Source organism: Oncorhynchus gorbuscha, linkage group LG14 (genome assembly GCF_021184085.1).
Source record: "Oncorhynchus gorbuscha isolate QuinsamMale2020 ecotype Even-year linkage group LG14, OgorEven_v1.0, whole genome shotgun sequence".
In the NCBI taxonomy this organism is placed as follows: domain Eukaryota; kingdom Metazoa; phylum Chordata; class Actinopteri; order Salmoniformes; family Salmonidae; genus Oncorhynchus; species Oncorhynchus gorbuscha.
Genome location: NC_060186.1, coordinates 13260328 through 13285704, shown reverse-complemented (window position 1 = coordinate 13285704; position 25377 = coordinate 13260328). Strand labels below are relative to the sequence as shown.

The following is a 25377-nucleotide window of genomic DNA, read 5'->3' as shown; positions in this document are numbered from 1 at the left end:
ATTTGGAGTTTGTGGACAGTCTGGCTTGAAAGGGTTTGTCTGTGTGGAACAGAGATCACCTACTAGTCACTGAACAATGGCCTCTGATCACCTTTTGTTGTGAATGAGCACCACTGTTCTTAACTATGGACCTGGAGGACTAGGCCTATTTGGTTGATTTGAAACTGTTAATCAGAATTTGGTGTGTTAAGGTTTCCGCATGTTACCAGTTCGGAATAGTTGTGATAATATATGCACAAACATTTTGTGACGCTTTGGACTTCAGTGAGGGTTTTTTTCGGCTGGCTGAGCACTTTTTTTGTAGAAACATGTCAAATGATGTTTATAATCATACTTAAGGTTGTTTTTAGTCTAAATAATCGATTATATTTCAACCGGACAATAACGTTGCCAATATAAAAGGTAAACAAGAAAGGCGCACTCGGTTGTGCGCATGGAAAAAGCTCTGAGACACTGTAGTGTCCACTCATTCTGAGAGGTCTTACTCCCTCATTTTTCAGGATACAAGCCTGAAACAACTTCTAAAGATTGTTGACATCTAGTGGAAGGCATAGGAAGTGCAATTCAGTGCAATCCATAGAGCTACAAAATAAAAATAAACTACTTCCTGGATGGATTTGTCTGTTTTTTGCCTGCCAAATCAGTTCTATTATACTCAACATTATTTTAACAGTTTTGGGAACTTTAGTGTTCTATCCAAATCTACCAATTATATGCATTTCCTAGCTTCTGGGCCTGAGTAGCAGGCAGTTTTCTTTGGGCACGCTTTTCAAACAAAATTCTGAATGCTGCCCCCTATCCTAGTGAAGTTAATGCACCCCCCCATGAAGTACTGAATAAAACCTCTTAAGATGTAAAACTGTGTGACGAGGAACTTGGCAAAAATGAATGTCAAATTTGAGTTGTCATAAAAAGCTTAGATTCATTCTGAATATTTGGCTACGGTGTCTTTCTAGGTTTTCATGTGAAAGTCTTTTAAGGGAGTATGCGAGCACACTCGTTCGGCTACCTAAGTTTGACGAGGCACCAGCCGAACTGAAGCATGCTGACGTCTTTACTGCTGGGGCACAAGCCCTCACACCCTGCAGCCCTCTAGGACCACTGAGTAAATTTGTAAACCAGAATTGTACCGCTTAACAGTTGCTCCCCGGAGGTGTGGGGTGGAGAGGAGGTACAGGGAGTTGTGAATGAGGGGGCAGGACTGGAGAAAGATGTTTGTAGATATGCACCGGATGGGTAGCATTCCGGTTCTGTCGTCCTGGCCCGTGCATTCCTCGCATGACAGTTGGTGGAAACCATGGCAAAGGGAGAGCAGAGCAGGCATTCCTCAGCTGTCACACACACACACACACACACACACACACACACACACACACACACACACACACACACACACACACACACACACACACACACACACACACACACACACACACACACACACAGTCCTGCCAGCCGCTCCCCAGCTGACTGCTGCATACTTTGCAGGCAGGGCCTACACAGGGAAACAACAGGCGTATTCACCCATATCTGGCCTTTCTCTTCAGTCATCCACATTGTATATCACTTAGTGTATATAGTCTAGCTGGTACAGTTATTGTCAAAGGATTACATTTTTACTGGATCATCAAAATAGCTTTTTGTAAGTTGTGGTTTTGACGTCACGGTGAAGGCTTTACGACATCATTGGGTTTGGTTCGATAAAATGCCAACTGTTCACTTTTTTACCATATCAGTTTACATTCCACGCTCTCACTATCGGTGTGTGTGAACTCTAACAATGTTACCATGGCAACGTCTCATGCCAAGTTGCTAGCGGCTTGGCGGCAGATTCCCGTACATACAGAGTTACATAACCACTGACTGAGCAGAGTAGCCAGCAGCAGTTTAGAATCACATGGACTGCATGAATCTTGAAATGGAACCTATGCAGCCTGCAGTGCATGAGGCCCTCAATGTAGTTCCATCCAAAGCAGCACCAGTTACATTAACACATTACATAATTGCTCCAGCCCCAACCTTGAGATTCTCAGCTGTGGCAGAGGCTCCCAGTCAGCCAATGAGAGCCGGGGGGGCTGTCTCATGGCAGGAAGCATAGATTTGACTTTCAGTAGAGGTGTTGAGATGTTTTTGTTACTTGAATTTAATCTTTTGATTAAATTTGGAAAATGTACTTGTTGACTTGATATTTGGAAGGTCTGGCCTTGTAAAGTGTTGTCTTCACACAGATCCTATTGCTGAAATATTATGTTCTGGAACATTTCTTTCATCAGTCACGCGGCACTCTTTTATTCTTAAGGCTGTAAACTCACTTACCCTGGTGGGAAGCGGAGAGTGTTTTGGTTTACCACGTAGCACCTGATCTGAAGTGAGAATAGTGTGTCAGGACCTGAAAGTGCCGCCCAATTAGTGCTAGATTTAAGTTGATTTGGGGTGAAACGAGCTGTGTGACTTTTTGATGACGGGGGAGCACCGTGTTCCTCATTACTAGGGACATTTGTCGTTGTTCACCTTGGAAGATAATCAAAGGAATGCCGAACAAGACTGAATACTTTCAGTCAGTCCCCCCCCCATACCAAGGCCCAGAAGATAGACATCATTCTCTACCTTTTCCTGTAGCTGTCACTCAATGTCACTCCGAGCCAGTTTTCTCATTGAAGGTGTCTATTCCTAGCCCTAAACCAAAGTTGGGGGTGGCTTGTTTGGCAGTGGACTGGGTATGCAGGCGCTGTGCAAACACAGCACATGGCACTGTTTTGTTTGTGGAGGATGGGACTCTTACAGTGGAATGCCCCACTTCCTTTTTTGAAACCATTCTGAGGAATGTTTAGAAACCCCTGCCTCTTGTGTTGGGCCCTGTCAGCAGAGGCTGTTTAGCCCTACCAAAGGTCAGTGCCATTACAAATGGCAGCTCTGAATTAAATGTAATTGTAGCCATTGGTTTATGGTGAAGGGCGTACTGTACAGCAGCTGGATGACCTTATATTTGTTATGCGATCGTGGTGAGAATTCGTCACTGTTTAAGACATTAAACATTTGGTCGTTTTTGGAGAACTTTGTAAAATCCACACTACATTGGTGGTTGAGGTGAGTTTAGCCGTTACTATTTAAAGCTCTTGATGTACCTCTTGTATAAAGGCACTATAGAAATCATCTATTATAAGAAATATTTCAACCGCCCTTTCTTTGTTGAAGATGAAATTTAGGCTTTCTAATTGACCTGCCCAAAGGCAGTGATTCATGCATTTATAATGCACAGAGCAGATTGAGAATACATTAATGTCACTCAGTTATTTATAGAATGGAATGAAGAAAATCTGAATCGTATTACTTTATGCGTTCAGTCGTCTGTCTTGTAGAAAGGTTAACAGTAGCAGTCGATTGCTTGTCAGTTTTTATGGACACTAGTGCATTAATAACATAATTCAAGTGTTACGGGTCACCCAACCCAATGTTGATTCAACGTTGCCTCTGAATCATCAGCATAACCGTCACGGGCCTCTAGCTTGTGACAACTGTATTATTAGAAAAGCTCACAGAACTTGCACATTCTACCTGTTTATAATTGTCAGGCGGGCCCTGTCTAATTTTTCATTGAAGTGTTTCCACAAAACCTATAATCAAGTGCAGGAAGTCCTTGTGTTGTTGCTCTCGGCTGCTTCTCAACACGTCAGGTAGTCTGCTGATCATGGCACGTCTGCATGGCTTCCTTGCGCAATGTCACACATATTGGAAAGCAGACACCTTCCATGATTGTTCAACTTCAGATTTTCTTGGAAAAATGACTGTTACCTCAAATAAAACACATTTAAAATATAGGCATAAATACTAACATTTTCTTGAGACATATTGATACCCAATTTCATGGTGCTTTAATTTTGAAAGGGCTCGATTGGTTGGAACTGTGAAGTATTTGAGACTAGCGTCACTGCAGGTTGAAACTGGTTCACCTGGGGTTGTAGGTAGAATTCCTCAGCAGGGGTGTAAACTCCACCCTCTTTTGCCACATGTGCTCAGACAGACGTGACAGCCAGGCAGGATGTGGAGACTGACTTGACCTGTCACACATTAGCTACCGATGGGCTAGGTGCTCTGCGGGTGTCGGCCATGATCAAGACGAGACAAAGAAGCTGGAGACTCTGCTATACATTTAAAGGCAAAGTCACAGTTGATTTGAAACCAGAAGCTACCATTCATCCACACCGGTGTACCTCCCTCTCCCACAAGTACATTTTGTGAGCTCTCTTGCGCTCTTTCCTACCCCTCTGCCCCACATCTCCGTCCACACTTGGGCCTTAGCATAGTATTGAGCTGCTGCAAAATGCTAGTGGGATGACTTCAGCAGCGTGTCTGTTTTTATTCACCCTGTGGCAGTCTTCTCTGCTCTAGATTGTTTTTTAAACTATCCCAGGGTTCTTTGCTTTCCAGCAGTCATATGCCTCACTGAGTGTGGGTTTATAACATGCCTTTGAACTGAAAACACCTGGACTGTGAATTCCTATGTCTTATGCAGCGGGAGGACAATTAAGCCCAGTCTGTTTTGTTGCTGTCCTGGGAGGGAGAAGTTACATTCTTTCTATAATAAACATTAGAAATATGATGGACTTTTTGTTGTTGTAAGCAATGTAAAACGCAGGTGAAATTGTTTAAAATCAGTTTCTTTGATGGTCTGCATATTGAAAATGTAGATATCTGAACTCAAACGCGATCCCTGAGGTAAAGCCCTGATTACAGCCTAGGTGAAGGACCATAAGATGTAGGTCTAGAGTATGAGTGAAGGACCTACAACTTACTAGATGTGACAGGCTTCACACCCCTATGTGGTTTCAAAGTGGGCTACTTGCCTTGCCTATAGTCAACCAACCCACTACGCAACAAACTCTTTTTAGCTACCTTTGTACAGGCTAACCAGTCTGACTCTTCCCCTCAGCCTGCGATGGATCTAGTTTTGTACTGAGCCACCACCAGCCTTGTAACTATGTGCCAGTGAAACTGCTGTGTGCAGTTGTGCTGACAGAGGCTTTTAATTATTGTCTGTGGTGTGTGTGTGTGCTGTGTGTGTGTATTTGACTGTAGAGTAAAAGCAGTGGCAGTGAATAGAGCTGCGTGTCCGTGTGTTGGTTTGTGAGTTTTGATGGCTGCAGGCATTGGACATCATTCAAAACCACTGATTTTATTTAGTATCTCCAGGTACAGTAATTTAGTGGTGCCATTAACACTGCTGAACAGACCAGAGTAGGAAACTATTCAGAGCTGGAATTAGAGGTCGACCGACTATGATTTTTCAACGCCGATGCCGATTATTGGAGGACCAAAAAAAGCATATACCGATTAATCGGCCAATTTTTAAAACTTATTTATTTGTAATAATGACAATTACAACAATACTGAATGAACACTTATTTTAACTTAATATAATACATCAGTAAAAATCAATTTAGCCTCAAATAAATAATGAAACATGTTCAATTTGGTTTAAATAAGGCAAAAACAAAGTGTTGGAGAAGAAAGTCAGTGCAATATGTGCTATGTAAGAAAGCTAACGTTTAAGTTCCTTGCTCAGAACATGAGAGCATATGAAAGCTGGTGGTTCCTTTTAACACGAGACTTCAATATACCAAGGTAAGAGGTTTTACGTTGTAGTTAATGTAGTTATAGGACTATTTCTCTCTCTACAATTTGTATTCCTTATACCTTTGACTATTGGATGTTCTTATAGGCACTTTAGTATTGCCAGTGTAACAGTATAGCTTCCGTCCCTCTCCTCGCCCCTACCTGGGCTCGAACCAGGAACACATCGCCAACAGCCACCCTCGAAGCAGCGTTACCCTTGCAGATCAAGGGGAACAACTTTTCCAAGTCTCAGCGAGTGACGTTTAAAACGCTATTAGTGCTCACCCCGCTAACTAGCTAGCCATTTCACATCGGTTACACCAGCCTAATCTCGGGTGTTGAGATGCTTAAAGCATTGCGGAGAGCTGCTGGCAAAACAGATGAAAGTGCTGTTTGAATGAATGCTTACGTGCCTGCTGCTGCACCGCTCCGTCAGACTGCTTTATCAAATCATAGACTTAATTATAATATAATAACACACAAATGAGAGCCTTTGGTCATTAATATGGTTGAATCCGGAAACTATCATTTAGAAAACAAAACGTTTATTATCACATATACCCTGACTCTGCATGCAATGAACGCAAGAGAAGGGACACTATTTCACTTGATTAATATTGCCTGCTAACCTGGATTTATTTTAGCTAAATATGCAGGTTTAAAAATATATGTCTGTGTATTGATTTTCAGAAAGGCATTAATGTTTATGGTTAGGTACACGTTGGAGCAACGACAGTCCTTTTTCCACAAATACGCACCGCATCGATTATATGCAACTCAGGACACACTAGATAAACTAGTAATATCATCAACCTTGTGTAGTTAACTAGTGATTATGATTGTTTTTTATAAGATAAGTTTAATGCTAGCTAGCAACTTACCTTGACTTCTTACTGCATTTGTGTAACAGGTAGGCCCCTCGTGGAGTGCAATGTAATCTGGTGGTTAGAGCGTTGGACTAGTTAACTGTAAGATTGAATCCCGGACCTGACAAGGTAAAAATCTGTCGTTCTGCCCCAGAACAAGGCAGTTAACACACTGTTCCTAGGCTGTCATTGATAATAAGAATTTGTTCTTAACTGATTTGCCTAGTTGAAGGTGTTTTTTTTTTTTTTTTTACAGATTTCACAAAAATATAGATTTCAGATTGTCATAAACTTGAAATCGACCCTAATTAATCGGCCATTCCGATTAATTGGTCGACCTCTAACAGGAATATACTAGAAGATAAATGTACTTTTTTTAAATCAGTGGACATTTTGGTTCAATGTCACAGTTTGCATATTTTTCACTGTTCATTTCCTAATATTGTAGACTTGATTAACATTTTGTGGAGCGTGAATATTGTCTGGTTGTTAAGTCTCTGAGCTCCTATCCCAGATGTTGATAGCCTTCCAAATGTAATAATTAAATGAACCAAAAATAAGCAGACTGCCCTACTGTATATGTGCGTGTCTGGACAAAGGAGGCTACAGTCGGAAGCACAACGTCAATCTAGAAGTACAACCTTTTCAATCCAAATAAGTGAACTTTCTCTTTCACAAGCAATGAGCCGTTTAGCATACATTCACAAAATAGATAGAACTCTTGGTGTACCAGTAATTTTAGTCTAATTTAGTCTCCTCAGACCACACTGGAGATTCATGTGAGCCTTCCAATGTAGTTGACATTTTCTGAGGCTCGGAGATTAGGTGTGCCTTTGGAAATCCCAACGCCCTAGTCTCCACCAGAGCTTTTGTCTCTGCTCAGGACTCCTCATGTGGATTTTCATTGGCTAATTAAAGGTGTTCTCCGCTGTCGTCTGTTTTGAGGGCAGGAGGACGGACAGGAATGTTTCTCTTCTTAAATGGGGGGGGGGGGGGGTGTAATAGGATGTAGTGGGGGATGGGGGTGTTGGAGAGACTTTTCAGGCAGAGGAACAGGAAGTATTTGTTTATTTTCCTAATTTCCTCGTCGAGGCTCCAAGTGAGCATGGCTTCATCTACTAACTCCTAATGCCTGCTTTTATCACTATAACCCCCCCCTCCTTACTCAGCATTTGACACCATAACAACCACCACAGAACATACACCCAGCTTCTCTCCTACTTGAAAGCCCAGTCTGCAATATATGCCCCTGTTACATTGGAGAGCCAAGACAACTCTCCTAATTGTGTAAACTGTTTCCTCATTGACTACGGTGTGGCTTTTTAAGGAAATCACTTTGATGCCTCTGTCTTGACTCGTTCTTTCCCAAAAGCAGCCTTTTGGCGATACCAGGAAGAGATCCTGTCTCGTGAGCTAGGCCTAAGAAGATTGGCAATATAATGTGCATGATGGTCCTATGTGAGACATTGAGTTCAGCTTCACGTGTGGAGGTGATGATGGTGGTGCAGGGCAGGGCAGGGGACAGCGGCTGGAGCCTTTACTCCAAAGGCTATGGAGGTGATCCATATTTTTCAACCATAATGGCTATGGATTGTTTGAATGCCTGGCGGGCAGACACAAGCATACACACTGTCCCTTTAACCTCTGGAGTTCAGGCAGTGCTTGCCTGGAGAATGACATAAACAGGCTTCATCAGCATTTTCTGCTCATGGCTGTAGGTTAACCCACAATGCACGGTATTAAAGGAGATTGTGCTACACACACACTCGTGTTACTGTGGCCGTCTGACCTCGTTACCCCCAACTAATTTGCCCCGCCCCTCTCTCCTTGGACCACTGACAGTAACAGCTCATGGAAACAAACTTGGCTCTTAAGCAGGGCTATTGTTTTGGCCCCCCCCCTGCTTCAATCCTGGCCTTTTTCCATGGGAATCCCAGAGCCATATATGGTCATCCTCAGCAGCAGTGGAGGCAGAGTTCTCTGTGCAGCCGGGTTACTGCTCCCAACAGGGCTCATCTAGTGGAGGAACCCAGCTGGCTGGCCCGCAGCGTTCCCCCCCCCCCAACCCTTCTTCTGGCCTCCTGCAGTAGCTTTGTGCTTTTAAACCACACACACACTGTCGCTCAGTTGCTCCCTCTTTTTTAATTTTCTCTCTCGTGAGCATACACACACGCGCGGTAAGAAATAATTCCTTTTGTGGAAGTGACTGCGTGCCTTTGAGCCGGTGACATGGCCCAGTAGGAGTGGCCAGAGCGTCACTCGAAGCTCTGAGCCCCGGAGTATTACTTATCTGGGAAGTTCTCCACTGCTATGCTAGACTGTGGCTTGGCTGCAGATATGCTAGGTGGCTGTGGAAAGGAAGCAAGGTTGTGAGGGAGAGAAAGGGGCCAGTGTTGGTCTTCAGGAGAAGCTGCTCTGTCTCCATACTTTTTGCTTTAGAAGGGAGTAAAGGGTCTTTTCCAAAAAGAAAACAAGGGCTCCACAGTGGAGCCCATCTCCTGTTATTACATTTAGTTGCTGACTCAAAAAGCCAGCAGGTATATTTGGGTTATACACGTGATATTTTAAAGCCAGGCCCATGATGGATGTTTTGCTATTTCTGACAGCTACTCAAATATTGCACTGCCTTAATCTCTCGCGCTCCTCTGAAATTAGATTACCAGTTTTGTTTTCTCAAAAGGTCTGTGAGGCTTATCTGAAACATGAGTAGACGGTTGACAAAATGATAGAATGGTGATAGTTGCTACAGGAAAAAATACAACAGTTATACTTTTTTATGGTGTTGATATTGTGACTGATAATGCTGTCATTTGGTGTCATATTTTCAAAGAGCTCAAAGTGCTTGGTGGCTGTGCTGGGGCTTTGTTCCCACCTGGAGAGGGACTAGGCCTCGCTCTGTCGTTATGGGTTTAAACAGCTGCTTAGTCACCACACTTTTCTCCACTCATGGCACTCAGTGTTTTGTTTATTTTCATCTGTTCTGGTTCCTGTGCAAAAACAAAAGTTTGTAAAACCAGCACTGGATGTGCCAACACTCATACCTAGGGCTCTCTGTTTCCTGATCAGGAACCCACAATATAACCTACAGTTAGGGCCCCTGATATGATCCTGGTAATGTTACATTTGCTTTAGTCATTTAGCATATTCTCTTATCCATAGCGACTTACAGTAGTGAACCCACAACCCTAGCGTTGCAAGTGCAATGCTCTACCAACTGAGCCACACTGGTACAAGTCATGTTGTCGGGAAATACCCAGGGTCCTAGCCATGGCTACTAGTGGTTGGAATGACCAGTTGTGGACCTGTCTGCTTGGTACCAGGGTTTCCGTTAGCTGGGAATAGCCGGCCTTTGTCTGATTTTATTTTAAATAACTTAAAGCCGATAAATAAAATTTGTCGGCCAATTGTCTGTGAGGAGTCCCATTGCAAAATGTTTTTTGTCTATTCATTGATGGAAATACCAGTCTGTAAAAATATTTAGACTTGTCATGCTTATCAGTCTATAGGTTAATTTGCATTATTTAGTGGAATTGTTACATGCATCCAGAGGCCTGAGATTCCGACTTGGATAGTCTTACAAAATTATTTTCCCTAGTCCCTGCTCCCCCCGCACTGAAGGCGGATTTCAAAGTTCCCAGTTTTGAACGTGGCGGCAAACGGTAACAGAAGACGGGCTTCATCAGAACGTCACACACTGCTTTGCAGTGCGCTGGAGGCCGTATGCATTTTGAAAACGTATACCAAATTGTTTTAAACCTGAATGTTATTTAATACATATTGTGATTATAAGTCTTACCTTGCTTCAAAGTAACCTATTACTTCTCTTTCTAAATTTCTAACGGATATTTTAATCTGTCACGTGAAACCGCTTGCATGTGCAGTGCCCTTGTGACAAGTGTTTCCTGCTAATTCCGTTATGGAACAAACATTCACGTGTAGCCTACTGAATCGTGTACATTGCTGTGCCTATAATGTAAAGAAATAAGTTAATCAACAGTTTGAATCTAAACGTTCTGAACTGTTGCATCAAACTTGTTGCTTTAACTCTTTTTCTTTATGTTGTCTAGGCCTACTGGTTGTGTGAATCTGGGATCTATCGTCTTACAACTGTTCCAGAGTCTGTTTGCCGTCGGAGGGCCCTGCCAGAGGAAGTGGTGGGAGGGGTCCTCAAGTGTCTTCTCCTTGATGTGGAGTGCTGCTAAAGTTAGCTTGGAGCGCTCTGCACAATGACCCCAAACTGTATCAGTAGGAAGTACAGGGCCTTTTAAAGTATGGAAAAAGCCCTCTGTCCTTTTTCTGAACTGTACTATGGGTGGGAGATGGGGTTTGGAAGCTGTCACAGGTTCATTAGGTTCTATGAGTGTTTTTCTATTGTGTGACTTCATTCTAATAGATAGAACCTGTATACATGGGCTAGGATACTCTTTTTGGCGAAATACTCTTGGTTGGAGCATAATGGTTTAACACATTTTAATCAGGTGGAAGTCTTTAATTTCCTTTTTGATTGGACAGTAAAATGATACCTCAAATGCGTTGTGGCCATATTGCATCATTTGTCAGACTTTGCAGTGTCTGCCTCGACTGGTTATATGGATGACACACGCCCTTAGCAAGAAGTTGTCTTTTTTGAGGGGGGGTGGGGTTGTGGGTTTCTCCACAGAAATGGCTACAAGGATAGCCACCCTGAAGTTTCCATTCTTTTAATGTAGGCTGTCACCATTATATTTGTTGTATCTGTTTAACCTCTTGGTCCTACCTGGCATGCAGGCGTCTCATCTAGAGCTCTGGAAATGCAAATGCGCTACGCTAAATGCTAATAGTATTAGTTAAAACTCAAAAGTTCATTAAAATACACATGCAGGGTATTGAATTAAAGCTACACTCGTTGTGAATCCAGGCAACAAGTCAGATTTTTAAAATGCTTTTCGGCGAAAGCATGAGAAGCTATTATCTGATAGCATGTAACACCCCAAAAGACCCGCAGGGGACGTAAACAAAATAATTAGCATAGTCGTCGCTACACAAACCGCACAAATAAAATATAAAACATTCATTACCTTTGACCATCTTCTTTGTTGGCACTCCTAGATGTCCCATAATCACTACTGGGTCTTTTTTTCCGATTAAATCGGTCCATATATAGCCTAGATATCGATCTATGAAGACTGTGATAAACAGAAAAAAATAGCGTTTCATAACGTAACGTCATTTTTTTAAATTCAAAAAGTCGACGATAAACTTTCACAAAACACTTCGAAATACTTTTGTAATGCAACTTTAGGTATTAGTACACGTTAATAAGCGATAAAATTCATCAGGAGGCGATGTCAATTCTATAGGTGTCTGTTTCGAAAAAATGTCTTGGAGAGAGCTCGACCAAAACATCCCGTCGGAGACCGGAGGGAATCGATTCCCTTGATTCGGTTAGACCAAGAATCAATTGCGAATCAAATGACAAGACTCTAGACAACGTGTGGAAGCTGTACACACTGCTACATCGGCCTCATTTAATTAGATTCACTTTGAACAATTCCTTGAAGTCGCGGATGGATATTTATTTCCATTTTCAGTGATCAGATATTCCTGCACTTTTCGATGAAACGCACGTTCTGTTATAGTCACAGCCGTGATTTAACCAGTTTTATAAACGTCTTGAGTGTTTTCTATCCACACATACTAATCATATGCATATACTATATTCCTGGCCTGAGTAGCAGGGCGCTGAAATGTTGCACGATTTTTAACAGAATGTTCGAAAAAGTAGAGGGTCGACTTAACAGGTTAATTAAGCTAACCTATTATGGTTCATGGTGACCTATGCTTTCAACCTGTTCAATAATATACTCTGCGATTCTGGAGATGAGAGGTCTAGCAGCAGAGAACATTCTCTGTCCTTTGACCATAACCAGTCATGAGAACAGTGGTGGGGGAATGAAAACTTGGAACGTCCAAAAAGAGAAGGAACCCTTCTCTCCCCCTGTTCTCAAGATTAGCTGTTGATCTTGTACTTGCGAGGTCTGGTCTGTGCGCTGCCTCCGGGGCCTCTCTGAGCAACCCCAGTGTGCTTTAAATGAACTCTTTTCTCTTTTTATTTATGTTTCTTACAAAGGCCCGACAAGACTGCACTCTCGTCGTATTCTGGTTTTGGGCTCTCTTGGGGCGGGGGGCGGGCCATGTCATTGGTTCATTTTTGGTCGTGCTCTGAGAATGGCTTTGCCCATCTCTACCTGCTAGCCAGGGCTCTTAAATCCTCTATTTTAGCATTAGGCTGGTGCATATGGACACTATTCTTTCTGCTCTTAATGTTTCCATATGTATCCCTGCTGCTCAGGGTGGGTTCATTAAGTTAATCTATAGATAGTGCTGTGTAATCTGCCCGATATGGGTGCCCTAAATTGAAGAGAATGTGTGAGGCGCATAGGGCACTGCTTCACTTGCCTTGCGGTTGGCGAAAGTCTCTACTGCCGGGGGACAGTGGCTCTTTGTAGCCTGAGCTTGTGAACACAGTCAGCATGGAGGCTACCTCCAAGCGTCTCTTCCAGCAGACAAGGTTTTGATTCTGTCATGTGCATCTTATAAATGTTCTACTGGTTAGTTCCCTGTTTACTTCCAACTGTCTTCTCCATTAAACAATGTTTGACAAGGCCAGGACAGATGCAGAGCATTCGCTCACTGATGCCCGCGGCAATGATTTCCTGCAGTCATCACATGGACGGCTAGCTAGCAGGGCCATGATGTGGAGGCATTTGTCTGTGCTAACATTGTGGTTTACAGCGTGAACCCAGTGTGTTTTTGTATGGGTCAGGTTTCACTGGGGTGTTTAGGCTCTGCTCTCAGACTACAAGAGACAACCTCTACCTCCCACCCTCGGTGCTCTTTTGTGAAGTGTGCACACAGTCACTTCCTGGCACATGCCGGCTGACGCTCCACTGATGGGAATGGGTAATCGAATGTACACACACCCAATAAACACGCACAGGTTTGATTTAGGAGTACTTTTCAGTGTTTGAAAAGAGCATGGGTTACAACAGTCCTGTGTGTTAGTGTTGAAAGTACCTCCAGTGAAAATAAGATGTTGAGTGTTCTCTCTTAGCAGCACTGAGATTGAGTGCATACTAGTTACACCTGTGGTAAATTCCCACAGTTTCTCAAATCACAAGCAGGCCTGGTAAGAATTATTATAAATGATTCCAGTAGCCGTCTTTGGGGAAAAAAGTAAATGTAGAGATTCCTAAGAACGTTACAGAGCTGTGTGTTTCATAGAAATGTAATCATCCTTACCAGTTGCAATATATTTTTTTTTTTTACATCTCGATTTACTTCAACTTAATTAAACAGTCCGCTAGGATCTCTTGCTAATTGGTCAGTAACACAAAAAGAGCATCATTACCTGGCTTTGGGTGGTGGGTGTCACAATGACAACGACTTTGCTATTCTCCCTGGTCGGACCATTTTAATGGATAAACAGACTGTTTTTCAGATGGAGAGGCACGTACATTTTAAAGCTGCAATATGTAACCTTTGGACACACTGACCAAATTCACATAGAAATGTGAGTTATATTTCTGTCGTTCTCTTTTGAAAGCAAGTCTAAGAAGCAGTAGATCTGTTTGTGCTATTTCTATGCTTTAAATTGCTGGAAATACAATATTTCTCTACACTAGCTTGCTTTGTCACAAACTGAAATTAGGGGAACTATTACAATTTGAGCAACCAGGAAATGGCAGAGCTATTTCTCCGTAGTGCATCTTTAACTCTCTTAACCAATGAAGTGGGGGATCCTGTCATAATGTACATAATTGATTCATTTACTAAAGCGCTGTCAGTGTTTACTTCCCAGAACCCCTCTCTTCCTCCGTTAGAGAAGGGCATTCCCAGAAAGGCCACCTTAGCTGCTGGCTAAGGCACCTGCTATGGAGGTGCTTTACATATCACTCGTGCATATATTGGCCTGGCCCTGACTTTGGACTTCATCTGGTTTCAGGGCTAGTGGTGATCCAGTTAAGACTCATAATGTAAAACAATTTGACACAACCTGGTGCGTTCATGAGTTTTAGTGACAAATGTCAAAATATATAAGGTCGCCAAAGCAAATCTGAGAAATTTATTTATATGAATGCTGTAAGTACAGATTGTTTGCTTAGTAGGAAATGAATGTCCAGCAACATAGTTGCTGTCAAACTCAAAACAGTTTGACAGCAACTATGTGAGCTAAAGACACTGTCGTGGGATTTCCTTTGTAAAAGAACCCCTTTCCTTCCAATGACTTGTGTAGTTTGTGAACGTCATGAAGCAGAACATGTTACATGTGCGTGCTTGTTTGATATAGTTTGTAGCGCAAACCGTTCAGACTCTAGACTTAAGACCTGGCCCCGGGGCTTTTTGGGATCGGCTATTGTCTCATAAACACCGTTAATCACACAGACGAATGGTTGGTGTCTTCAGATTCAGAATAAATAGATGAATCCGATGGTACAGCCCAGGAATATTTTAAAAGGGGTTTGAAGTCCAAAACGCACCGGCGTTAGTGGGACTCATTGGTTTAACATGCTGGAAGGGAAATGGAGAAATAGCCCCTCTGCTATACTCAACTGCTGTCTTCATGTTATGTCTGTTAGCACAACCCTCTTCAGTATTACTATCGACGACATCGCTCTGTGTGGTTGAGGAACACTGGACTTGAACTGCGAGTCATGATGATGCTACATTTATTTTGCGAGTTCGAGACACTGCATTGCCCTCTCCTTCCTGCCTCGTCTGTGTTATGCAGACTGCTGACAAGGCCTGCTCTCTAGCTAGAACACTGGTCAAACAGGTTTGCATGGTAACGTGTATGTTTCCTATGGAGTGCGAGTCAGTACATGTCTGTAGTGTTTCCCCTAAATGTATTGAATAAAGTGTTACCCTGCTGACAAAAGTTTCCCCTAGGATTGTCTGTGTGTGCAGAACAGGCCTGTCCATCAGGCGTCATTCGTGGTGTGAGGCGGGCTTTACTCACAATGTCTCCTGTTATTACCTACATTTAATAGTCAGATTAGCTCCCTCTCTCCCCATAGTGTGTTTAGCATTCAAATAGAGATGGCTTTGTCTGCCTTGTTTGGCTTTAACCACCGAAACACTACTGAAATCCCCCGTCAGTAAAAAGATGGTTCAACCCATTCCCGGTATTGCTCCCGTTGCATTTCTGTGGCTCCTATATTGGTCAAGGAATGCCCCCCCCCCCTAACTTTAAACAGTGGCAGTGTCCCTCCTGCGTCAGTGAGTGTCTCTCGCAGGCCACTGAGTGATGCCTGGCTGCCCCACTGTCTCTGAGCGGTGACCGAGTGGGGCAGCCAGGTATGCCACTTTCCCCACATCTCTGCCAAAGGACTGTTAGCAAAGGATGAGACTCGCCATCTTCTCCTTTATTTTGTCCTCCTCGTCCTGTCCCCCTGGCTGCCATGCTACTCGTCCCTGGGATGTTGGCAGTAACTCTGGCACCTGTCAGCTACAAACAATTACAGCCATTAAGGGATTACCATTGTTGGGCTCCTGTAGCCGGTGGGCTGGGCCTCTGTAGGGGATGACGCAGAGGGGAGCATCAGGAACTGACTGAGTTCTCCTTAAGGGGCACGGTAGCAGATTCGTATACAAATCGACTGACCTAAATCGCTACTACCTTAGTTACCTATAGTATCAGTCACCTGCAGATATGAGACTTCAGACGGTGCAGAACAACGGTCTAGCTGTTTGTATACCGTCTACAGTTGGCTACATTACTTTGGTTTCAGCATTTAGCAGACAGTCTCTTATCAAGAATGACCACAATGTATCCAAGGGATGGTGACTGAACTCTTGACAGACGGGCCTAGCGTCATCTCGTCACTCAGCTAGAGGGTGGTTGTGAGCAGCTGTGGGTTGCGCTCAGTGGAGTGCCGTCTGTCTGCCCTGCAGCAAATTCAGAGGAGCCCAGCCAGCCAGTGAGTTAAAGGTGGATACGCACCTGGATACACACTTCCAAGCAGCTGCCTGAACAGCTTTACGGCCTCCGCACGCACGCGGGATATGTCCCCATGAGGGAGCATTTTCCTTGTTTTACTATCCTTGCTGGGACTTTGAAGATATCGGGTATCCATGAGGATAGTACATTTTACACACACACAGTCCCAGATAAGAGCAGCGAGGCCCACGCAGACTCTTCTCCAGCCCTGGCCATGTACGATGCTGTAAACGGCCCAAATTTGGACCAGGATTCCAGCCAGATAGAGCTGTGACCCAAACGTGAGTCCGGTGTGTTTCCCCCCCCTCGTTGCTTTTGAGGCATCATAGCAGCTCAGTGGGAAACTTTACAGGCTTTAGAACGGGGGAGCCCTCAAGGTCAGAAAGTTATCTTAGAGATCAAGGTTATGGAACGCAAAGCAGGGAATTCAATTCCAGGTCCTGGGTCCGTAAAGGGATCTCAGAATGACATTTAACAGTAGTGCATTCAGTCGAATGAGGGTAGGGGGGCCTTTTGGGCATTCCTGATTTTGTGAAATCCACCTACTGTAATAACTAAGATCTGAAACCTGCCGTCAAAAGTGAAAGGTTGTTTCACTCATTTTTATGTCCAGCTTTATTCCCGTCGTTCCTGTGTACAATGTTTTGCCCAGCCTGGCCTTGTTTCTTTGTTGACAGTCACCTTGCTAACTGGCTGGCTTTGAAGCGGGTGACATTGTAACCCCTAGGTCGTCACGGAGTTCTCTAAATCTGTCCCAGCAGCCCCTCGTCCTCTGAACAGAGTCAACTCCCTACGGCGCTCTCACTCTCCTCTCTCTCCAACAGATAGTTGGCCTTTGTCATCCCTTTGACCTCCCAGCCTCGGCAGGGAACGCCCCCAGCTAGTATGCACACACACAGTTGCTGGCTCACTCCCACATGTCATTTTATTGTATTGTTACGATTTGTCTTTGGATGCAACCTAAAATTAGCAGATTAGTCTTTACAGCCATTTTGTAGTGATGTTGCTTAGGCCTAATATTTTTCCCCTCTCAGGTTTGTGCTCCTTGCCTGTATCAAGTCCTGGCATTCATATTTGAAGGAAAAGACTCCTTTTAGAATTTCTGACTTACCGGTTTCTTGTTCCTAGAATGCAACGGATTAGCGTATTCCTGGGGACTAAATACTACTGAGTCGAGGGTATAATGGCGAGTGTGTTTTGGGTAGCTCAATGGACTTTTCTGTCGAACCACATTTTGACTGGAGTGAAACATCGGTCATGTTGTCTAGAGCGGCACAAATCCATAGGTACAGCCTTTGAATGGGACAGCCTAAAAGAGGGAGTGTAAAGTCAAATAATTTGCATAAGAGTTGTCGGAGAACACTCAATTTTCCCTCATCCCAACAGTAGTAGTACGCCCTGAGGTATTCCAAACACCTCGGCTATGTCCTGACATTTTGGCCAATGGGTAACCCCGCCAACATACCCCAACAATTTCTGAAGAAGTGAGGCGCCTCTTTTAAAACGGTGCATGAGGTAGGTAGCCCCTACTGACACCACCCACCACTCCCTGTTGGTGGGGTCAACCGGGGTGTGTGCACACCACACACAGGTTCTGCTTGCTGGTTCTTGACACTGAGGGAGGCATCACACACAATGTGACCTGCATGTCTCTGAAGGCTTGTGATTTTTCTCCTTTCGGGGGTCGTCACTGAAGTTTCTTAGTGTTAAATGTTGGATTTTTCTAACGTACTTTCTATTCCTCTCTCCCTCCCTTCAGGCGTGCATAGATGACAACGTGGACATGGTGACCTTCCTGGTGGAGCATGGGGCTGCCATCAACCAGCCTGACAATGAGGGCTGGATCCCCCTCCACGCCGCAGCCTCTTGTGGATACATGGACATAGCAGAGTAAGTACAGCTGCTGGGCTGGAGGTGTCATGGCTGAAGGGGTGAGGGTCCAGCTGGAGACTCTTATGGAACTCTAGGGAATGGCTGGTCTCTAGGGCCCCCCACACACACGTATTACTGCATTGGAATAACCCCATTATGTACCAGCCCTTTCACAATGTTGCCTGACGACTCACCCTGAATTAAATTCTGCTGCTCTGATCGCTACATACATGATCGTATACATTCATTGTGGGAAATGTCATTTTGGCTGGTGCGACATGGCTGGCTAGCCAGGCAATTCACCTTGAGCAAAACCCATTTTTATCAATGGAGGCTGACTCACAGGCACATCAATGGTCAGTTTTTTTTCTTTTCTCAATTGAACAAGTATTTATTTTGCATTGCCAAGTGTTACAAGGCTATTCCCTGAGGTTTATGGCTGGTTGAACACGTAATTGTGCGAATGCCTTTTCATTTGGAGAACATGCATTACCCCTGCCCAGACACATTTTTGTTGTAAATCACTAGTCCGGTTAGGTCATCAGTTAACGTTTTTCTATTCAATCATCTTAGACTTTGAAATGCATTGCTAATCAATTCAATCCTAATAGCTGCTACTTATAGACTAGACAGCCTAAACTTGTCAGGGGTCACTGTTTTAAATGGTTTCTCCAAGGTGCATGATTACATGTTGATTGGGGCAACCGCCTGTCAGATGGCCCCAACAACCTCGCACAAGTTCCTTGATGTAATCAATATAGAGAAATCGGGGTTAACCTCCGGCATCAGACATTACTCCAGTTGCTTTCCGAGCCTTTCTTTCATTGTCCTTTTGAGGTAAGAAGGCTGTTTAACGGGATCAGAAACCGGGCCGGCAAGTAGGGAGATATTATCAGTAGATATTTTAAACCGGCTGAGAGCTGAAGGATCTCACTTGCACTCATTGTGCAGTGACCTGTTTTACTTATCTGTATTATATTACAGGAGCCTGGCATGAGGGTTGTTATCGCACCCTGTGCAGTCTTACTGCCCAAGTTAGAGTAGAATTATCATACTACGCTACCAATGTCATTGATATACAAATTCCTTTTTTATGGTGTTTCATGAGCTGCAATTGGTGGTTGTAATTCCTTATACATTTCCAGATAGTTCTATCCTTCACACTTCCATCTCACCCCTACACCACATTATTTATTCAAAATAAGTTTAAAAAAGCTGAATGTTCAGTTAAATCATTTTCATACAGTGTGTAGTCTACCTTATTGCTCTATTTTCCTCCATATCAGGACTGGGCTGTTGAAGACAAGGGCTCCCTTTACTTTCTCACAATGCAGTGAGGAATGAAGGAGAAATGTGAAGGGCCTTGTCTGATATGGATGACTAATGGAGTGCTCTGGTCTTGGGCGACTCTGGGACCTGATGTGGGTGGTAGGAGCACATAGCAGTGCCATTTTAGCCCACAACACTGTCCCCGTCATTCCCATAATCAGGCCTACAGAGCCAGAAAGGCAATGGCAGCCTTTTACGCCAAACTCTTTGGTGTCGAACCAACAACCATCCGATGGCAGTAGATCTGAGCGATTAACCAACACTTCTGTTATAAAAAAAAAGAAACAACTCATTGGATTCCATTTAGTTTTTCTGTGAGCTCAATACACAGTTTGTCTCGAGAGAAATCGGGTCAAGCCCAAACTGTGTGATATAGTAGGGAGTTGCAGTTTCCAACAGGCCAATAGTATACACAGTTTAGCGCAGGAAACATGGCATTGACTATAATCCATTGTGAGACTACTTGTCCAGTCTATAGTACAGACAGTCTGTGTGGGGTAGACCAAGAGAAGAGACGAGAACAGGGTTGCTTCGTGGTATATCTACCTGAAAATACATGATCTATGTGATAGTTGGTATTCAGGAGTCATAAAAGTAGGCTTTATTTACTTTGGCAATAACATTTTAAAGAATTTTACAGACAGCATAGGCAGCAGCTCTATAGAGATGAGGACTTGGAATGAAATTGGTCAACAAATGTAATATAGAGAACAGACTTTTTTTATTAAAGTAATGTAAATAAATTATTTTATACGTAATAAGCAGTTGGGCTGGGCAGTATACCGCTATTAATGCACAGACCGATATGGATTTTTACTTCACCCTCTATAACAGTATTTCAATGTTTTGGTTTGTTGAATGTGAGGCACAACACCAGCGTGTCCATAATGTCCATTTTTATAGTTCACTCCGTTTGCTACTTGCAACTCGACGCTCCTGCATTCCGCTACCCACGCCCTGCCCCCTGTCATTCAAGGAGAGCAGTTGTTGGTGTTGCTTGGCTGTGTAGTCATGAGCACTTCACTTGCTGCTTACTTTGGAGCTAATGCTAACTGCTGGTTAGCTAAATGTAATCGGAGTGTGAGCAAACCTAATGGCTAATTACAGCCTGAAACCAGTGCTGGTGTAGGCATAGATCTGTATGTTTGTGTAATGGTATCTACTAAATCAGAGGAATAGGTGAAGTATGAATTTGTTAGCTAGCTAGCTACATAAAGGGGACTATACTTCACATTGGGATCCCTGGGAAACACTGACCAACACTTTGGTTCCTTTCCTTACACTGGCTTATCCCTGGCTTATTCATTCATATCAAACAACAATGCATTCAAAGTGCTGCCCACTATATTCCAAATGTTGAATTACAATCATATTTCCATGATTCCAACAGTACACCAATAACCTATGCCTAGATATCTCATACATTTAAAAAACATTTTTTTTTATACATGCCTACAGAGGTCGACCGATTATGATTCTTCAGTGCCGATACCGATTTATTGGAGGACCAAAAACAATTACAACAATACTGAATGAACAATGAACACTTATTTTAACTTAATATAATACATCAATAAAATCAATTTGGTCTCAAATAAATAATGAAACATGTTCAATTTGGTTTAAATAATGCAGAAATAAAGTGTTGAACAAAGTAAAAGTGCAATGTCAAAATGCTAACGTTTAAGTTCCTTGCTCAGAACATATGAAAGCTGGTGGTTCCTTTTAACATGAGTCTTCAATATTCCCAGGTAAGAAGTTTTAGGTTGTAGTTATTATAGGACTATTTCTCTCTCTACCATTTGTATTTCCTATACATTTGACTATTGGATGCTCTAATAGGTACTTCATTATTGCCAGCCTAATCTCGGGAGTTGATATGCTTGAAGTCAAACAGCGCAATGCTTGAAGCATTACTCAGAGCTGCTGGCATACGCAGGAAAGTGCTGTTTGAATGAATGCTTACGAGCCTGCTGCTGCCTATCACCGCTCAGTCAGACTGCTCTATCAAATCGTAGACCTAATATAACACACAAATACAAGCCTTAGGTCATTAATATGGTCAAATTGAAAACCAAACGTTTATTCTTTCAGTGAAATACGGAACCGTTCTGGCATCCCTAAATCTAAATATTGCTGTTACATTGCACAACCTTCAATGTTATGTCATAATGTAAAAAATTATGTAAAGTTCTGGCAAATTAGTTTGCAACGAGCCATATACCCTGACTCTGTGTGCAATGAATGCAAGAGATGTGACAATTTCCTGCTAACATGAATTTCTTAACTAAATATGTAGGTGTAAAAATATATACTTCTATGTATTGATATACTTCTGTGTATTGATTAAGTTTATTGATAGCATAGCATAACATCATGTACACTTAGCATCAGGAAGCTTGGTCACAAATCAGAAAAGCAATGAAATTAATCGTTTACCTTTGATCTTCGGATGTTTTCACTCACAAGACTCCCAGTTACACAACAAATGTTCCTTTTGTTCCATAAAGATGATTTTTATACCCAAAATACCGATGTGTGTCACGTTATGTTCAAAAATCCACAGGATTTATTCGACAACGCAGATGTGTGTGTATATATAATAATAATATCCATAATGTCCACAAACATGTCAAATGTTTTTTATAATCGTTCCTCATGTTGTTCAAATATATATTTGATAATATATCAACAGAGTGTCTAGGTTTTTCAAAAACAGCGGGAGGAACAATGGCGGCTTTACTCAGTTGCGCAAATGTGATCCTTCATGCTCATTTTTCAAAATAAAAGCCTGAAACTTTGTCTAGACTGACACCTTAGGGAAGCCATAGAAAAAGGAATCTGGTTGATATCCCTTTAAATGGAGGATAGGCTTGCATAGGAACAGAGGTTTCAAAATAAGAGGCACTTCCTGATTGGATTTTCCATCAGGCTTCCGCCTGCAATATCAGTTCTGTTATACTCACAGACAATATTTTTTACAGTTTTGGCAACTTTAGTGTTTTCTATCCTAATCTGACAATTATATGCTTATTCTAGTTTATGGGGCTGAGAAAAAGGCAGTTTCAAATGGGTATGTTTAAGCGAAAAACGAAAATACTGCCCCTTACACGCAGAAGGTCAAATCATCCCCTGTGATTCAATGATAAATTAACAGGCAATGCAGGACAAGCTAGATAACAACACTGTTGATATTACTAGTTTAACAGGTGATTATGTTAAGATGGATAGTTTATTTATAAGTTAATGCTAGCTAGCAACTAACCTTGGCCCCTTGCTGCACTCGCGTAACAGGTAGTCAGCCTGCCACATAGTCTCCTCGTGGAGTGCAATGGAATCTGCCTTAATCGGTGTCCAAAAATGCTAATTAGTGATTGTGATTAGAACTTGAAATCGGCCCTAATCGGTCAACCTCGAATACATGCATACATACACACAGTTGAAGTTGGAAGTTTAGCCAAATTTAAACTCATTTTTTTCCCAATTCCTGACATTTAATCCTAGTAAATATTTCTTGTCTTACACAGAACCCAAACTGGCTATGCACATGCGTCACCATACATTAAATTATTTTTATAGTCCCCCCCCCTCCCCCACACACACCAAACGCGATCATGCCACACAGGTTAAAATATCAAAACAAACTCCTGAACCAATTACATTACAGGTCAAAAAGCATTAAACATGTATGGCAATTTGGCTAGCTAGCTAAGTTGTCCTATTTAGCTAGCATACTGTTGCTAGCTAATTTGTCCTGGGATATAAACATTGAGTTTTATTGAGTTATTTTTATCTGAAATGCACAAGGCCCTCTACTCCGACAATTAATCCACACGCACAACTGTCAACCGACTCGTTTCTTTCTAGTCATCTCTCCTCCTTCCAGGCCTTTTCATCTTTGAATGTACAGTGCCTTGCGAAAGTATTCGCCCCCCTTGAACTTTGCAACCTTTTGCCACATTTCAGGCTTCAAACATAAAGATATAAAACTGTATTTTTTTTGTGAAGAACCAACAACAAGTGGGACACAATCATGAAGTGGAATGACATTTATTGGATATTTCAAACTTTTTTAACAAATCAAAAGCTGAAAAATTGGGCGTGCAAAATTATTCATTATGTTCAAATTATTACAAATTATGTTCCTTTGTCTTTAGAAATGCAATGGAACGCAGCTACCTCTCACGGGAGTGCGCGTCATGGCACTCTGCCAGACCTCTCAGTCAAACAGCTCTTTCTCTCCCCTTTCACAGTAGAAGCCTCAAACAAGGTTCTAAAGACTGTTGACATCTAGTGGAATCCGTAGGAAGTGCAATATGACCCCATAGATACTGTATATGGGATAGGCAAAGACTTAAACCTACAAACATCATATTTCCCACTTCCTGGTTGGATTTTTTTTCTCAGGTGTTTGCCTGCCATATGAGTTCTGTTATACTCAGACATCATTCAAACAGTTTTAGAAACAGTTTTCCCTCCAAATCTACTAATTATATGCATATTCTAGCTTTTCGGCCTGAGTAGCAGGCTGTTTACTCTGGGCACCTTTCTATCCAAGCTACTCAATACTGCCCCCCAGTCCCAAAGAAGTTACCTTAACTTGCCACAACACAACTGATTGTATATTCCAAAAAACATACTTTTAACATGGCATGCCTGTTAGTTGAAATGCATTCCAGGTGACTACCTCATTAAGCTTGTTGAGAGAATGCCAAGCGTGTGCAAAGCTGTTATAAAGGCAAAGGATTTGTTTAACCCTTTTTTTTTGGGTTACTACATGATTGCATATGTTATTTCATAGTTTTGAAGTCTTCGCTATTATTTTACAATGTAAAAATAAAGAACCCCTGGAAATGAGTAGGTGTCCAAACTTTTGACTTGTACTGTATATCTCATGATATGCTGTTTTTACCATATCTCCCGGCCCTAATAAGCAGTATTGTGCGGTCACCACCATCTTGCGACTTTTGGTAATTGTTTTATTCTGTTACAGCATTCAACCCACAATTATTTTATTTCAAAATCGAAAACCAAGTAATTTTGATCAAACCCAACCGATCTCAAAAAACACATCGCTCGGCAGTAGATGGCAGGGTAGATGAACTCCTAACCACAAGGCTCAACCACAACTTGTAAAACCCAGCTAAAATGGGGTGAAAGTGAATTCAAAGACAATGTGGAACTCTAAAATGTAACGACGGTCGCTGAATCTCCACTACGAGGGAAGTTACCGGAATGCGCCGGTTTCAAGTGGTGTGTTCTAATGGGAAGGGTCTGCGTCTCTCCACGGCTGTAATTGGTAGCAGCAGGAGTCAAGATCTCCTGCTGTTCCAAGAGCCTCTTGAATCAGCCAGCACAGGGTGAGAAATCAATGAGGAAAAGATCATTGGAGCGTGATTGACCACACGGGTAAATCACTAGGCTAATTATGCAGTGAATGTGTGAACTAGTTGTTTGATTAGAGGCATACTAGAATGACAGCATGAACCCCTCAGGTGGTTAGGTCAGTGGAGGGATACAACAGTAAACCCCTCAGGTGAATATGGTGTAATGACAGACTGCAATTTGGGGTGTTTCTTGATATGGGTGTTCCCTGATATCAGGAACCTGCCATTGATCAAATCAAATTGTATTTGACACATACACATGGTTAGCAGATGTTAATGAGAGTGTAGCGAAATGCTTGTGCTTCTAGTTCCGACAATGCAGTGATAACCA

General features: G+C 42.6%; 1 protein-coding gene across 12 annotated transcripts in view; it reads left to right on the top strand.

Annotated features, from left to right (window-relative positions):
* LOC123994460 (protein phosphatase 1 regulatory subunit 12A-like) overlaps positions 1-25377 on the top strand; it is a 78744-nt gene that overhangs the window by 8077 nt on the left and 45290 nt on the right. For all 12 annotated transcript variants that reach the window (XM_046297075.1, XM_046297084.1, XM_046297083.1 and 9 more), the window contains exon 2: positions 18218-18348. In XM_046297075.1, coding sequence (XP_046153031.1) covers positions 18218-18348 — 131 coding nt within the window. The remainder of the gene's footprint in view (positions 1-18217; positions 18349-25377) is intronic.